Below are 18,438 nucleotides of genomic sequence, written 5' to 3'. Positions count from 1 at the left end.
GAAAAAAAAGGCCTCCTCAGCTTGCCTGTCTTCAGCAAGAACTGTGTACATCCTATTTTGTTTTCAGTGACATGCTAGTGCATTCAGCATTGGGCATCCCTTTCCTCTTCTGCTAATTAAAAAATGCAATTTGACCAATTTGGAATGCATTATAAGCATTTCAGTTCCTAAGAAATTCAGGAATTCAGTTCCTAAGAAACCTGCCTTTTTTTTTTTTAATTCCTTTCTCACTGCATAATTTTGCAAAATAACTCCCAACTGGAAAATGACTTCAAACTGCTGCCTGAACTGTACATTTATTTGTTCACTTGTGCAAGGAGAAAACTGAGCTAAGTCAAGTGAGATACATGTGCATGGTTCTACAAGGATCATTTTAGAACAGCTGCAAAACAGACTCTAATTCAAAAATGCCTCTGTCACTTAGACCCACATGGAGAAGTTACCAGCCTCACAAAATGTGATCGAGTAACTGATTTGTGTCAGTGGTGGAAGTGCTGCAGCCACGATGGCTTCCTTGCTGGGAGACGGAGGAGGAGATGGAGGAGGAGCAGTTTATCAGAAATCACTTCAGGGAGGATGCCATCAATGTGGACCTACGAAACCCACAGGCTATTGATTGCAGATCTGGCAAGGCTGCAGGCCATTCTCATTGCAGGCAGGGCACCGCAGGGCCCGATAGGACTCCTTAAATCTGTTGGCCAGCATCGAAAACTTGCTGCCGTGGCACAGAGAGCAGGTGGCACTGCCCGACCCTCGGCAGTGGAAACAGTTGTCCTCGGGATGCTCTCCTTCCTGCAAGAGTCAGGTCAGGGTTACATCACCACAGCAGTTTCAATCCATTGTTCACACGCAAGTCAACACAGCCCTGGGAACCCGCAAAGTCTGGGTCAGTTTTAAAGGAATATGCTTCCCATAAATGCCAGTGAGGGGAACCAGCCAGGGGCACAGAACAGTCACAGCACTTTATCAGAGATTAACCCAGAAGACCTCTCTAAGACTGCAGCCCCAGGCACCAGGCCGTGCATTCCCCAACTGGACCTTCATCTCTCGTCACTATCTGACATGTTGTGTCTGTGCCTGTAAGGGAAGGACTTCTTGTTCTCATTGCCAAACAGAGGACACCTGTAGAACTCCTAGAAGGTGCCAAGCACTGTTCTGAACCCAGGCTCTCGGCAGTAAAGGTGCAGCGTCCTAACCACTGCACAGACAGGGAATTCCCTGGGCGCTGTTCTGAGTTCTATCAACAACTCGTCCAATCCTCACAATACCCCCGTGAGATAGTGGAAGTAGTGCCATCCCTATATTACAGATGGAAAAAAGAGACCCTGAGAAGCTCAGTCGTATGCCAGTGGGCACACAGCTTGAAGAGGAGGAAGCAGGCGTGGATCCTAGAGAGTCAGGCATTTGAGATCATGCTCTGTGGACTCCATATGTTACCCCTCATCGCAGTCACCCAATAGCAGGTGCTCAAGGTTTTTCTGTGTGTCTGAGTGGATGGATGAGTGAATGTTGCAATCCTTCAGAGCTTAGAGCTGAATTCCAGCAGTACTTTATCTTTATTCTCTTTGAGAACCATGACAAGTCTCCGTGATTAAAGAGCTTTGTTCTGAAGTCAGCAGCCTGGAGCTGAGGCCTGCCTCTGACATCAACTGTGCACCTTGGACAGTTCCCTTAACCACCCTAAATCTGTTTCTTTACCTGTGATCTGTGGCAAGAATACACAAAGGAACTATACAAAAAAGATCTTAACGACCTGGATAACCACAATGGTGTGATCACTCACCTAGAGCCAGACATCCTGGAGTGTAAAGTCTAGTGAGCCTTAGGACACATTACTATGAACAAAGCTAGTGAAGGTGATGGAATTCCAGCTGAGCTACTTCAAATCCTAAAAGATGATGTTGTTAAAGTGTTGCACTCTGCATGTCAGCAAATTTAGAAAACTCAGCAGTGGCCATAGGACTAGGAAAGGTCAGCTTTCATTCCAATCCCCAAAAAAGGCAGTCCCAAAGAATATTCAAACTACTGTACAATGGCACTCATTTCACACGCTAGCAAGGTAGTGCTCAAAATCCTTCAAGTTAGGCTTCAACAGTATGTGAACTGAGAACTTCTAGGTGTACAAGCTGGACTTAGAAAAGGCAGAGGAACCGGAGATCAAATTGCCAACATCTGTTGGATCATAGAAAAGCAAGGGAATTCCAGAAAACCATCTACTTCTGCTTCATTGACTACACTAAACCTTTGACTGTGTGAATCACAACAAACTGTGGAAAATTCTTAAAGAGATGGTATACATACAACCTTACCTGCCTCCTGAGAAATCTGTATACAGGTCAAGAAACAACAGTTAGAACCAGACATGGAACAATGAACTGGTTCAAAACTGGGAAAGGAGTAGGCCAAGGCTATATATTGTCACCCTGCTTGTTTAATTTATATGCAGAATACATCATGTAAAATGCTGGGCTGGATGAATCACAAGCTGGAATCGGGATTGCCAGGAGAAATATCAACACCTCAGACATGCAGAAGATACCACTGTAAAGGCAAAAAGTGAAGAGGAACTAAAGAGCCTCTTGATGAGGGTGAAAGTGAAGTCACTCAGTCGTATCCAACTCTTTGCGATCCCGTGGACCGTAGCCCACCAGGCTCCTCCGTCCATGGTGAAAGAGGAAGTGAAAAAGCTGGCTTGAAACTCAGCATTCAAAAAACTAAGATCATGGCACCTGGCCTCATCACTTCATGGCAAATAGATGGGGAAGCAATGGAAACAGTGACATATTTTATTTTCTTGGGGTCCAAAATCACTGCGGATGGTGAATGCAGCCATGAAATTAAAAGACACTTGCTCCTTGGAAGAAAAGCTATGACAAAAACCTAGGCAGCATGTTAAAAAAGCAGAGACATCACTTTGCCAAAAAAGGTCCATCTAGTCAAAACTATGGTTTTTCCAGTAGTCATATATGAATGTGAGAGTTGGATCATAAAGAAGGCTGAGTTTTTGAACTGCAGTGCTGGAGAAGACTCTTAAGAGTCCCTTGGACAGCAAGGAGATCAAACCAATAAATCCTAAAGGAAATCAATCCTGAATATTCATTGGAAAGACTGATGCTGAAGCTCCAATACTTTGACCACCTGATGCAAAAAGCCAACTCATTGGAAAAGACTCTGATGCTGGGAAAAATTGAGGGCATGAGAAGAAGGGAACGACAGAGGACGAGATGGTTAGATAGCATCACTGACTCAATGAACATGAGCTTGAGCAAGCTCCAGGAGATATTAAAGGACAGGGAAGCCTGGCGTGCTGCAGTCCACGGGGTCACAAAGAGTCAGACATGACTTAGCTAGAGAACAACAACCACCTCTGATTTCGGCAGGTATTGCTTACTTCTCTGAGTAGCTGGAATATTAAATGAGGCTACGTAAATGCTATAGTATATTATCTGGCATAGGATAGGTTCTCCATTTAAGTCAGTTGTTTCTAAAACTTGCCAGTAAATCTGTAGGCCTTGACTCCCCTCCTCCTAGGGACACCAGACTGTTCCCTTGGCTACGGTCATGCTCTTCCCCTAAGACAGCTCAAGGAAATTTGCAATTTTTGCTCTTCCATGCCATGACCATGCACAGACCATGAGCCTTCTAAGAAATAAGGGGCAATACCAGATCAATACTAGGTGAATTCAGCACCAATTCCTGCCTATTTCATCTTTTGAACATCTGTCAAATCCATCCCATTTCCCCTTTTCCATAACCACAATCCTAATCCAGATGCCTATCAATTCTGGCATGAATTCAGCAGAGTCTCTGCCTCTGGTCTCGTGGGATATTCTCCCCATAGATGCCAATGTCATGAAGCTACTTACAGCTGTGATTACCACATAGAAAGCACCCAAGAAACCTTGTTATGAACACCGGCCCACCAAGTCAACTTCAGGTTAAAACCCAGCCTTCTTAACTGATGTACATTTTCAATTACTTCTTTCATCAGGCTCTCATTCTTGGGTATCTCTCTAGCTGGTCTGGAGGGACCTTTTCCCACTCTCAACCCAGCCAACTCCTGCCTGTTCTCAGATGTCGGCTTAGCAGCCCTTCCTCCAGGAAGCCTTGCCCACTCACACTTCCAGACCAGGAGTCCCACCCTCCTTTACTGCCCCCAGCCTGGTAGGTCTCACATCCCCCTGAAAGTTCCTGCTGACTAGATAGGAAGTGCTCCGGGCTAGTTCCTTTCTCCATCATTTCCTGAGGCAGCGCAATGCCTGGCACAGTACAAAAAATAAATGAATAAACAAAACAACAATGTCTGAAGAGCCCTTACTCTTCTTAAGTTCCAGGAACTAACAAGGGAGCTGAAGTCCACTGGGTGACTCAATCAGCTAGCACAGCTTTCTTTGGTAACCCTAGAATAAAAATCAACTCTGAAGAGAGAGGCCTAAGTTCTGAAAATTGCCCCATCGCACTGCAAAATGCCTAAGAAGATATTGAGTTTTATTTTATTTATTCTAGATGTAGGGAATGGAAGTGATTATCAAAAATCCCAAATGATATTCAAGCACCCTTTATAATACTTTATTGATTGTTGCCATATTTTGATATAGTAACAGTGGGGAAATTTGTTTTCTTCCCTTAAAGTATGCAAAATAAATATTTGTTGTTGCTGTTCAGTCACTAAGTCATGTCCGACACTTTGAGACCCATGGACTGCACTATACCAGGCTCCTCTGTCTTTCACTATCTCCTGAAGTTTGCTCAAACTCAAGTCCATTGAGTTGGTGATACCATCCACCCATCTCACCCTCTGTTACTCCCTTCTCTTCATGCCCTCAACATTTCCCAGCATCAGGGTCCTTATATATATATCAGGGTCTTATAAATATATCTGCCAAAATTAAATTGCCATGCTCCATTCTTTTTCTGCCAAATCCATCATATGTTTGTTTTGCACTTGATTCCACTGAGTTTTTTTTTTTTTGGCTGTGCTGAGCAGCATGCAGAATCTTAGTTCCCTGAGCAGGGATCAAACCCATGTCCCCTGAACCTTAACCACTGGACTGCCAAGGAAGTCCTATGATCTCAGCGAGATTTTAAAGATATAAGTCAATGTTGTCAAAGAAAATACAGTAAAATCCTACCATAATGCTATACAGGCGATCCAAAAATTCATTTGGATAGAATGCCAGGGTAAAAGATTAACTAAATGACTTGGTGAGCAAGTCATAAAGAACAAGAACAAATCTCAGTCAAATCTCATCTTATGTCACTGGTTATATGACGCATTGCTAGAGGTTTCACTGGAGTTTCCACTCTTAGCCTAGTTACCACACTTTTTCCAACTGTTTCCTCTCCATATCCTTTTTAATTATTCAGTTAATTCAACAGGTATTTATTCAGCCTCTGCTCTATACTAGACATGCATGATAGCATCTACCATTCTTGATATTTTAAAAAACTCTCCACAGAAAATATTTAGTAAAAGAACATGGAGCATAGCTGCACAGCAGAGCTTAGGGTCTAGAACCCACAAACCTGCCCACACCATCTCTCACCAGCTCCATGACCAAGAAAAGGGCTTTCATCAGAGACTCAGCCTTTAAGATGGGAATCAGAGCCAATCTGGGGGTTGATGAGCAGAGTGATTAAGACCAGATGGACCTGAGTTTGACTACTGACTCTGGTGACCTCTGGCAAGTTACTTAATTTTTCTGAGCCCTTATTTCCCCAGCAGCAGAATGAGACTACCGATAATAGCTACCAAACAGAGTCCTTACGAGAATGAAATGGACTATTGCATGGGCATGATACCTGGCTAACATGAACCCTCAAAAAATGTCAGGACTTCCCTGGTGATGCAGTGGATAAGAATCTACCTAACAGTGCAAGGGGGCACAGGTTCAATTCCTGGTCTAGGAATATTCCACGTGCTACAGAGCAAGTGATCCCGTTTGCCACAACTACCGAGCCTGAGCTTTAGAGCCCGTGAGCCATAACCACTGGGCCTGCACTCTAGAGCCTGAGAGCTGCAACTACTGAAGCCTGTGTGCCTAGAGCCTGTGCTCTGCGACGAGAAGCCACTGCAATGAGAAGTTTGAGCATCGCAGGGAAGAGTAGCCCCTGCTTGTCTCAGCTAAAGCCCACAGAAAGCAATGAAGACACAGAACGGTCAAAAATAAATAAATAGATTTTAAAAATTATTTTAAAATTTTGTATTAAAATGGCAGCTATTAATATTATCATTTTGTTTCAAAGGTAAGATCACATGAAGCATAAAGAAGCCCAGATGACTTATGGTTCAAACCCACTGATTACAAGGCAAGATTTTTCCTCTTCTACTTTTCCCTGTGGCTCAATTCAATTATTCCTCTCCTTTCCTTTTGTAGTTAATATAGAGGTTCAAGTTTAGCCTGGCTTTTAGCCTGGCCCCGCTCTTTCATCAAGGAAGACCCTACTGTCTCCCTGTTCCATATAATACAACAAAGAGTCTCTTGGTCAGAATGGGCTCCTTGATGTTCTCTGACCCTGTGTTTTAGAATAGAAGTTGTCTGGGCATTTACTGCATGAGAGATGGGGCAAACAAATAACAATTTAAAACAGAGCTTAGAGGACAGGCAAATGAAGTGCAACCTTTCATGGGAACTTTTTGCTACATATCTCTGTCCTAGTTTATGGCATTAGAGTAAAAAAAAAAAAAAAAATACATAGTTCTCTCCAGATTGAATTTAAAGGTAATTGTCATGGCAGGCCTGTTGCTTTTTCATTCAGCCCTGCAGTGTGACCTGCATTTCTGGTCCTCCTCTGAAAATACATGCTCTTACAAGTTACAATATGGTGTGGAAAAAGAATAGAATTAATGAATTTCAAAGTGGGATGGTGATGCTTAGTATCACAAAGTTTAGCTGTCTGCCTTTCTACTAGGCTAGGTTCTGAATAGTACTATAGAGAAGACAAGAGAAGGAAGACTATTTCTTATCATTTGGCACTTGGTTCCAACTTCCAAAAATATTTACCTACTATTTACTGAGCACCTAATTAGATGCCAGGATCTTTTTTTTTTTTTTTTTTTTTTTTTGGCATTGGAACTACTATGTCACACCCAACATAAGCATTCTCCCTGCCCTCACAGAAACCAAATCCTAGTGAGTAAGAGCAAGCATTAACCAAACAATTGCACAAATAAATGTAAGATTACAAATGTGGGGGCGGGGAGCTCAGGGACTTGAGGAGACCATCCTTGTGGATTTTTATCCTCACAGAAGTCAGGAGAAGTCTCTCTGAGGAAGTGATGCCTCCACCGAGATCTCAAGGGGCTGTGGGCAAGGAGGTAGGGAGTCCAGAGAATATTCTAGGAACAAGGAAGTAGGCTCTGGTAGGAAAGAACAAAGAGCTTCTGAGGGGTAAGCAGATGGGCAGTGGGTCTGGGGCAGAGAAAATGAGTAGAGATCTGTTTAAGTCATGAGGCTGAAGAAGGCAAGTCCACAGTGTTTTCTAGAATTAGTGAGGAGTTCCAGCTTTATCCCAAGTGATGAGTGGCCACTGAAAGTTTTGGGTGGAGGGAAAGGATGAGGAAGGGGGCCACATAATCAGATTTGCATTTCAAATATATCTTGTCAAGTATGAGGTCAGGTCTGAAAGAGACAGGAATGGTTGTAAGCAGAACTGGAATCTGGGCATGGCCTTCTCCTTTCTGTCCCCTAAACCCTCCCAGGGTGGGAACATCACTCAAGCGTGAGGAAGCCCCTGGCCCATTTTGTCATGCTAACCCATAGGAGGTTCAGCTTCATGTTCCAAGAGATGGACTCTAAAGAGGGAAAATTCATTTCCGCTGTTTTATAAGCTTTTGTGCTCTTTGCTTACATTCACCAAAATTGCTTTTCCCACTCTCAACTTCACACTGTGAACTCCTGAATGTCATCACCTTCCTGCTCGTCTGAGCATGTCTAAGCAATGGCTTCTAAGGAGTGCACACCTTTGAAAGGTGTCACCTTTAAACTATTTTTATCTTCCCTTTTGAAAAGAATGTAAGAAGCTTTAATAATATTTTCAGAAGAAAATGTGACATCCACCTTTAACAAACAAGGTGACATCGGCACCTTCACTAGGTTGGGTTTAACTTAACAAAGGTAGCACCCAAGAGACCCTGTTGCATGCATAATGTAGAGTTCTCTCACTTTACATAAAGTGACAATGACAACCCTGCTCTTTCACTCACTTTCAGCATGTTATAACATGTTGTGGTTCACGAACATCTGGTCTAATGGACTTACAGATGCTATTGATAGATTAAACTAATCTCCATGGCAGGGTACCTGAAGAACTGTGGATACAGGTTCATGATTTTTGTACAGGAGGCAGTGATCAAGACTATCCATCCCCAAGAAAAAGAAATGCAAAAAGGCAGAATGGTTATCTGAGGAGGCCTTACAAATAGCTGAGAAAAGAAGAGAAGCTAAAGGCAAAGGAGAAAAGGAAAGACATACCCATTTGAACGCAGAGTTCCAAAGAATAGCAAGGAGAGATAAGAAAACTTTTTTCAGTGATCTATGCAAAGAAATAGAGGAAAACAATAGAATGGGAAAGACTAGAGATCTCTTCAAGAAAATTAGAGATACCAAAGGAATATTTCATGCAAAGATGGGCATATTAAAGGACAGAAATGGTATGGACCTAACAGAAGCAGAAGCTATTAAGCAGAGGTGGCAAGAATACACAGAAGAACTGTACAAAAAAGATCTTCATGGCCCAGATAATCACAATTGTGTGATCACTCACCTAGAGCCAGACATCCTGGAATGCGAAGTCAAGTGGGTTTAGGAAGCATCACTACGAACAAAGCTAGTGGAGGTGATGGAATTCCAGTTGAGCTATTTCAAATCCTAAAAGATGATGCTGTGAAAGTGCTGCACTCAATATGCCAGCAAATTTGGAAAACAGTGGCCACATTAGTGGCCACAGGACTGGAAAAGGTCAGTTTTCATTCCAATCCCAAAGAAAGGCAATGCCAAAGAATGTTCAAACTACTGCAAAATTGCACTCATTTCATGCTACTAAAATAATGCTCAAAATTCTCCATGCCAGGCTTCAATAGCACATGAACTGTGAACTTCCAGATGTTCAAGTTGGATTTAGAAAAGGCAGAGGAATCAGAAATCAAATTGCCAACATCCACTGGATTATCAAAAAAGCAAGAGACTTCCAGAAAAACATCTACTTCTGCTTTATTGACTATACCTAAGCCTTTGACTATGTGGATCACAATAAATTGTGGAAAATTCTTCCAGAGATGGGAATACCAGAGCACCTAACCTACCTCCTGAGAAATCTGTATGCAGGTCAAGAAGCAACAGTTATGAAATTCATGAAACAATGAACCAGTTCCAAATTGGGAAAGGAGTATGTCAAGGCTGTATATTACCAGCCTGCTTATTTAACTTATATGCAGAGTACATCATGAGAAACACTGGGCTGGAGGAAGCACAAGCTGGAATCAAGATTGCTGGGAGAAATATCAATCACCTCAGATATGCAAATGACACCACCCTTATGGCAGAAAGCGAAGAGAAACTAAAGAGCCCTTTGATGAAAGTGAAAGAGGAGAGTGAAAAAGTTGGCTTAAAACTCAACATTCAAAAAACTAAGATCATGGCATCCGGTCCCATCACTTCATGGCAAATAGATGGGGAAACAATGAGAGACTTTATCTTCTTGGGCTCCAAAATCAGTGCAGATGGTGACTTCAGCCATGAAATTAAAAGATGCTTGCTCCTTGGAAGAAAAGCTATGACCAACCTAGACAGCATATTATAAAGCAGAAACATTACTTTGCCAACAAAGGTCTGCCTAGTCAAAGCTATGGTTTTTCCAGTAGTCAGGTATGAATGTGAGAATTGGACTATAAAGAAAGCTGAGCACTGAAGAATTGATGCTTTTGAACTGTGGTGTTGGAGAAGACTCTTGAGAGTCCCTTGGACTGCAAGGAGACCATACCAGTCAATCCTAAAGGAAATCAGTCCTGATTATTCATTGGAAGGACTGATGCTGAAGCTGAAACTCCAATACTTTGGCCACCTGATGCAAAGAACTGACTCCTTGGGAAAAACCCTGATGCTGTGAAGGATTGAAGGCAGGAGGAGAATGGGGACGACAGAGGATGAGATGGTTGGATGGCATCTCCGACTCGATGGACGTGAGTCTGAGCAAACTCCGGGAGTTGGTGATGGACAGGGAAGCCTGGTGTGCTGCAGTCCATGGGGTCACAAAGAGTCGGACACAACTCAGCAACTGAACTGAACTGAATCTCCATGAAATCTAAAGACAAGTAGCTTTGTTAGATTTCTTCAGGGAAACTGTGGGTTGAGTATTAACCAATAAAAGAAGCACAAGCAAACCCATAAGAAAAGGACAGAGGTAATTTTTTCTTCCATGTCTAGAACAGGCTGTCCTAAGCTACAGTGCAAAGTGAAAACAATATAAACCTAATCAGATCTTTAAAGAAATCATTCAAAATAATTCAAATTGTATTTGCAATATGGACTTGTAACTATTATTGCTAACAATAAAATATGATAAAACACTAAAATAAAAGAAAGTCAAAATTCCCCAATATTATTAACATTTAGACATCTTAGGTATTCATATTCAACCATACATTAAAGAGTACACAATCAAAACAATTTGGAGACCAGGGCTATAGGGCCAGCCCTGCACAGAGCAGTGGACTGTGGAGACACACCTGTGGGTACTGGTTATGGGGGAAGGTGCCTTCCGTCTCTGGCAAAGGACCATGGTTCTGGTGTGCATAGATTTCTTCTTTGCTCATCAGAGACTCTTCCTCGGCCTCCTCTTCCTTTTGGAGCATTTTCCTCATGAAATCTCTCTTGTCCATTGGAGTTCGAATGATTTTCAGGTTATTCGTGTAGATGATTATCTTTCCAAAATCTATAATAGGTGGGGACTAGAGACATGAAGAATGAGTTTGGTGATGCCCCAGTCACCAAATACAGGGCTGAAGAACCCCTTCAACATCCCAGGAAAGAGATACACCATCCATTCAGCACTTGGGGTCCCATCACAACCCCAAACTACAATTCATTCCCTAGATTCTCTGTTCTGTCTGAAAACCCTGATCGCCAGCTTCTTATTTCTTGTTGATGGTAACCAATCAAAGCTGAACTAATCACATGACTACAATGTAGGGCTCTGCAGGACAAGGTCCTGAGCTTCTATTCCTACTACATACCATGGGAGCTGGTGCAGGGCTGGGCAGAGTGAGAGATTTATGCATATATAGGAATGCTTTTAAAAAATAAATCTCTCAGAAACCAAATTATTAGTTATGCTTCTTTAAAAATTTACCAGTTTATATAATTAATTAGGGATACATTTTAAGTTCTAATTTTTTTTGTTTATTGTATAATACACCATTTGAAAATACCAAGGAAATATCCTTTTGTTTTTAATGACACATGAGTGGAAGTAATGCTAGCTGGCAGTATTTGATTGTGAGAAATCAATACATTGAATTTTTTAAATAAATAAATCTCTCCAAATTTTTATGCATAAGTAATAATGTGTGTGTTAGCCACTCAGTCATGTCTGACTCTTTGCAATCCCATGGATTGTAGCCCGCCAGGCTCCTCTGTCCATGAAATTCTCCAGGCAAGAATATTGGAGTGGCTTGCCATTCCCTTCTCCAACAGATCTTCCCGACAAGGGATTGAAACTGGGTCTCCCACACTGCGAACAGATTCTTTACTGTCTGAGCCACCTGGGAAGTCCTATAAGTAATAATAGTAGATACAATTTATTGAATCTACTATTACTATAGTGGATAGCATTTATTGAACATCAGGCATCATGCTAAGCATTTTACAAACATCACCTCACTTCCCTCCCAAACATCCCTATGATGTTGATGCAACAATTTCTATACATTTAATGGAAGAAGAGACTGAGGCTTAGTGAGGTTACGAGCTTTCCAAAGTTGCAGAGTTATTCAGGGTTTGTGGCTGGAATTTAAACTCAAGTCTGTCTCACTCTAAGGTCCATATTCTTAGTACCTACACTATACTATTCACAAACATCCCCTCAACCAAGTAAGATTATCCATATATATGTTGTGTGTGTATACATTAATCATATATGATAAACATTTTTATGTCAATAAAAATACTGTGTGTACGTGCTCAGTCATATCCAATTCTCTGCGATCCCATGGACTGTAGCCCACCAGGCTCCTCTGTCCATGGGATTTCTCAGGCAAGAATACTGGAGTGGGTTGCCATTTTCCTCTCCACAGAATATTCCTGACCCAGGGATTGAACCTGCATCTCTTGCACCTCCTACATTGGCAGGAGCATTCTTTATCAACTGCACCACCCGGGAAGCCTGCAGCATCATTATTAATAGCTTATGCTCCCTTGTATAGATTTATCATGTGTTACTTCATCATTTGCTGAGAAACAACTTGGACAATTTTACAGGGCAGTAGAGGAGTCCAGGCAGGAAGTGTTTAGACATCAGTTAACTAAGAACACATACTTCTTCACAGATAGCTTAGAGGGGATACAACACTGTATCCCAATCCCACTGTCCGCCAATCGTGAGATACAGGAGAGCCATTTGGTCTCTCAGGACCTCAATGTTCCCATGCAAATGGGCTGACAGCCAAATGGTGGGCACCACCACAAACAAAGTGTGACTAAAACATACAAGTATTTCCTTACTAGCTGATAATCAGGCGCTGTCCTGAGACTCCTGAGCACCTTCCTATTTCTCAAACTCCTTTCCTGACGGAGCCTCTCACACCCCTAAACCCAGTGGTGTAGACATTAATGCTCAGGATCCCAGGTATCAGGACCCTGCCCCAACACTCTCCTGACTTCTGTGCTGACCTCAATGTTCCTGTGGTTAAATGTTTTAATTCTCACCCCTGAGGCTAATTATATCAACGTCTAAGGGTGAGGGCGCAATGAAAAATATGTTAAACAGAGTGTGCAAAAGCTGAAGATACTATGCAAATGATGAGTGTTTTTTACTGCAGTTAGTATTAATCATGCTACATAGCTACGTTCCCCAGCATGAAATGTTTTGCCCTGCCTTTACAGAACTTTACAAACCAAATCTGTTTAGATGCCACAGTTAAGCAGTCTCCTATTTAGCCCTCATGAATTCAGTCACAACCTGGCTTGAGCAGGACTTCAATCTTCAGGTCCCCTTCCTTGAAACACCCACAGAGTTTTCAATAATTATTAATGAAGCCACAAGCTTCCTACCTGGCCCTGTATCCTCTCCCTCTTGTCAAGGGATCATGTGGCAGCTTCCATTTCCTATTGTTTGATGCAGGCTGGGTTCCTGTTTCACACTCTGGACTATCAGTTTCTGAGCATCAGAAGATAAAGATGGTGGTACCTTTGGAAGGTTCCATTTCTATTTCCAGTAATAGCCGAAGAGGTTCAGTTACTCGGAAGCTTTTTTTGTACAAAAGGCTGGTTTTCCAAAGGTCTTAACATATGAAAAAAAAACAAACTTCACTCATCTGGCCCAACCTCCTGTCTCTCAGCTGGACAACATCTGAGACACCCAGGATAGTAAATTTATTTTTAATATACTCCCAAGATGGAGGATCCCAAATCACCTTTAAGGCATGTTTAAGTTTCAGTTACCCTGACAGCCAAGTTCTTTGCATCTAAAGAAACTCTCTGGGTGTAACTAAAGTTCACATTATCCAGTTACACTCAAGCGCCTGTGAGGAACACACACTCTTACATTATAGAGGGCCAGGATGGAGCCAGGACATTTTTGTTTTATTCCATAATCCTGGAATGGCAACTTATATAAGATTAAGTATTCATAAATACTTTTATGTCAAAAAAAAATGGGACTGGGATTGCCATTCAGGGAGCATGCAACCTTCCACTGCTCTGTGTTTAAATCCAGACATGTCTTGTTGGGACTAGAAACTCAATGTGCTTTGGAGGTGGACAGATCTGAGTTCAAATTCTATTTGACAACTGTGTGAAGTCTGTAAGTTATTTAACCCCCATGAACTTCTGTTTTTCCATTTGTTAAACTCTTCCTCCCAAAATTATTATGAGAATGAAATTGCATAACAGTACAGAAAGTTCTTGTTCAATAAGTGTTACTTTCCTTCCTCCTCCCCACGCTCCACCCCCACCCCTACTTTTTTGGCTGCTTTAGGTCTTAATTGTGGCGTGCAAGATCTTTAGTTGCAGCATGCAGAATCTAGTTCCTTGACCGGAGATGGAATCCCGGAGATGGAATCCCAGCCCCCTGCATTGGGAGCAGCGAGTCTTAGCCCCTGGTTCACAGGGAAGTCCCTCCCTTTCATCTTTTTTAATGACCCTTATACTTAGGGTAAAATGCTCAGTGGTAAAGAATCACCTGCCAATGCAGGAGTCGCAGGAAACGTAGGTTCGATCCCTGGGTCAGGAAGATCTCCTGGAGGAGGAAATGACAACCCACTTCAGTACTCTTACCTGGGAAATCCCATGGACAGAGGAGCCTGGTGGGCTAGAGTCCATGGCATCACAGAGTTAGACATGACTAAGCATGCACACATACATATACTTCAGTCAGTTTCAAATCCTTAAAATATCTGTTTGTAAGATTTTCTCTATACATCACATTAAATTTTAAAAGCCTCAATATTTCCTTAATAAGAACCTGGTCATTATCACAGTGGTAGGTAACACGTACTGAACATAAAAATGTGTGCCAGGCACAGTGCTGAGTACTTTCATGTCTTTTATATTTTTAATCATCACAACAATCTTTGCAAGCATGTACTTTTATTATCATAAGGTTAAGTGGCTTGCCCAAGCTCTCAGAGTAAGTGGGCTGGACGGACATCAAGTCCAGGTTTAACTGACATCAGAGCCTTGCTTTTTATGATTATTATTTTATTATGATAAAATACACATAACATAAAACATACCACTTTAACCTTTTGTAAGGTACAACCCATGTAAGGCATCAACACTTTTATATTGTTGTGCAGCCATCTCCACCACCCATGTCCAGAACTTTTTCTCATTTCCAAACTGAAACCCTGTACTCTTTAAACTCCACCTTCTGCCCTCCCTAGCCCATGGCAGGCACCATTCTCCTTTCTGTCTTACAAATTTGACAGTGCTAGTACCTCATACAAGTGGAATCATACAATTATCTTTTTATGACCAGTTTACTTCACTTAGCATAATGTCTTTAAGATCCATCCATGTTGTAGCATGTATTAAAATGTCCTTCCTTTTAAAGCTGAATAATATTCTATTGTATGTATATACCACGTTTTGTTTGTTCATTCATCTATTGATTGATATTTGCTTCCACCTGTGGGCAATTGGGCTGCTATGAGCACTGGTATATAAATATCTGTTCAAGTTCAGAGCCCTTCTTTTTAATTGCTGTGCTTAACTGCTACCCAATGTTGCTGCAAAGCCAATATTTACTAAGGGTTATTTCACAGTTGGATTCACTATTGAAAAATCATGACTTCCCAGCTCTAATTTCCTTATTTTCCCCAAGCACTGCATTGACAACCTATTTCAGTGGGTGGAGCTGCAAGAATCCAACCTGACCTCTCTCACACCCAGAGACTGGCTAGCAGCTGGATGTGGCATTTGTTCATGCCACAAAGAAATCAAGGATAACCAGAACAGGCAGAAATCAAACCCTGAAACTGGTCTAGAGAGTACTGTGTTTAAAACCACTGTACAGTGCTGCCAGTAAGACTCAGGTATCTGGTTTTATTAAGTCCATGCCTAACCATACCTTTACATACATGCCAAGTGTGACACATGACTGATGAAGGTCAAGCAGTCCAATACTATAAACCATGGACTTGTGCAAGGTTTGCATAAACTATGACTTTATAAATTCTAAAGCTGGTTAAAAAGAGGTACTGTAAGTACAAGACATAACCAAGTACCCAGGACATAAAAATCACTTGAAAAATGGTTACTATTATAATTATTATCATCACTATTATTAATGGTCTTATTCTCTTAAAAAGAACATTCCATAGGGCCAAGAACATAGGGAATTAGAAGACCTAAAGTCTTATTCTAACTCTGTAATATTGGTGAGTCCCTTACAACCTGGAACTCAATTTTCGTCATTCGTAAAATGGAAACGACTCTACATTTTTCACAACCTTTCTCCTCAAGGTTGTGGAGAAGACCCAATGAGGTAGAACGTGATTTTAATGCAGAAGTGCCTTTAACGCAGAAGTCACTCCACTAACAAAAGGAATTGTTCATTCCAGCCCCCTTGAATATCAATAAGAAACTTGGTATTATCTTTGATAAATGTGGACATGCTCATAATTAAACTTTTACTAATGCCAACAAGGCCAGTACATTTCTCTGCTATCGCTATATAACCTGTTCCCTTAGGAAAAGAACAATATAAATGATTAGAGAGTAATGACCTGAATTTTACGCTTTAAAGATGAAAACATATCCTGGTGTGCTATTCATTAATAACCTGGTACATTATATAATTGCACTTAAGCTTTTTTTTTTCAAGGCATTCAGAGTCCTCCTGCAAGCAGAAAACATGCACACCTCCTATTAGTTTGTGGAAATCAGTGAATATGTTCCAGGCTCTTCTAGCTTCAAAGAAAATCATGTATGGGCTTTTGATGATCTTTGGTACTGGAGAAAATAACTGAAATTCAGAGATAAAATACATGCTTCTATCTAACTATTAGCTCAAATGTCTTCCACATGTAACATTTCCTCTGGCTGACCTGCTTTTCGCCATTTCTTCCCAGGGTTCCACCTACCCAGGATTCCTGCTAACAAGCAACGGAAAGGCAAAAGAAATAAACAAACAAGCATTTTTTAAAAGCAGGCAGCAGGAGGCAGGTAAGAAACAAAGCAAGATATGGATAAACCATAAGTTAAATAATCGGCTGGAGTAAAGTGAGCACCTTCAAACACTTAACTCTTCCAGGAAAAAGAACAACCCCTTACAGCATAATTTTCTAAAACAGCAGTCTGGCAACCTGAAAGCCGCTATATCTCTATTTCATTTACTTACCAAGACATCCCAGCTGAACACCCAATTACAATTTGTTACCCTGGATGGAAGTTGAATATCAGCTACGCTTTTTGCACTTTCCAACAAGTAGTCAACAAGAATGTTATTTTTGTCCCAGAAATATTATTCTGATAGTGGCTTGGCATTTGGTGCACCTATAGCTGATTGGGCTTCCCTGGTGGTTCAGCAGTAAAGAATCTGCCTGCAATGCAAGAGATGTACAGAAGACGCGCGTTCCACCCCTCTGTCGGGAAGATCCCCTGGAGGAGGGCATAGCAACCCACTCCAGTATTCTTGCCTGGAGAATTCCATGGACAGAGGAGCCTGGCGGGTTACAATCCATGGAGTCGCAAAAGAATCAGATATGACTAAGTGGCTAAACAACAACAAAAGCTCTGGTTGGTACCCAAGCACAAGCAAGATACAAACTGAAACATTTAGGTGTTTCTCTAACGTTTTAGTCCTTAAAGCTTACACATCAGGGGCAATACCAACCTTATGGTCATTTGCCTTGTAATCATTGAAGAAAGGCTGGCTGCCTGCCAAAGTGTAGGCACTACCCTCTCGAAACACACTGATCCTCTGAGCAGTCAGCTTGGGAGAGCACGGTTGGGGCTTCGGGACTTCCCCAGATCCGTAAACACCATCCATTGGTTCAAGGGACTCTTGGAGGAAACTGTGAGGGTATTCCTCCTTTGGTGACTCTAATTCCTGCCCATCTTCAAAGACTTGCTTCAACACACGGCCGCTGTAGGAGACGAGATTTTAAATCGGACTTTCCGGGGTTTGCCGTCACTCTTCTGAGTCAGCTTCTTCTCGGGGTCCTCCATCAGCAGAAATTTCACCCTGTGGTTTCCAGGCTTCAGGGTAGCAGTGAAACTTGGGGCTCTGAGAAAAAGGCATTTTATTTTCACTCCTCTTGCATATAATTAATTCAAGTTGGTGCTGAGGCATGCTCGGTTTACAGCAATTGACACCCACACATTAAATATTGATGGGCCTCCATGCAAAGGCAGGTGATTGCAGGCTTATGGAGCAGATGGAGCATAAGACAAGGCTGGGTGCCCTCTGAATCCCAAGCTCACCCATAACTTCACCCCAACCTCAGCTTTTCTTAACGTGAGCATGAGTAGGTTTACATAGACTAACAATTAACCAATTCAGTAGGGATCAGTTAGCAAGGGTCTTGTTATTCTTACCAACAACCAAGACGCTTTACTGTCTGAGTCACCAGGGAAGTGATGATAACTATGACTTAGTTAGCATTTAAGAGGTGCCAGAGATTTTAAATGCGTTATCTTACTGTGGCCTCACAATAAATCTGCAATGAAAGTGTCATTATCTGTGTTTTATAGAAGGGAAAGCCAGGCTCGGAGCAGC

At 41.9% G+C, this 18,438-nt stretch overlaps 1 protein-coding gene across 1 annotated transcript; it reads right to left on the bottom strand.

The window, feature by feature from the left end:
- Positions 1-609: 609 nt before the first annotated feature.
- GRXCR2 (glutaredoxin and cysteine rich domain containing 2) lies at positions 610-17,888 on the bottom strand. The gene is given in 4 exon segments (XM_043464469.1): positions 610-792; positions 10,727-10,948; positions 17,554-17,816; positions 17,819-17,888. Coding segments are annotated over 4 exon segments (738 nt in total).
- Positions 17,889-18,438: the final 550 nt, after the last annotated feature.

This window comes from Cervus canadensis, chromosome 4, assembly GCF_019320065.1.
Source record: "Cervus canadensis isolate Bull #8, Minnesota chromosome 4, ASM1932006v1, whole genome shotgun sequence".
NCBI lineage: Eukaryota > Metazoa > Chordata > Mammalia > Artiodactyla > Cervidae > Cervus > Cervus canadensis.
This window is presented reverse-complemented; position numbering and strand designations above follow the sequence as displayed.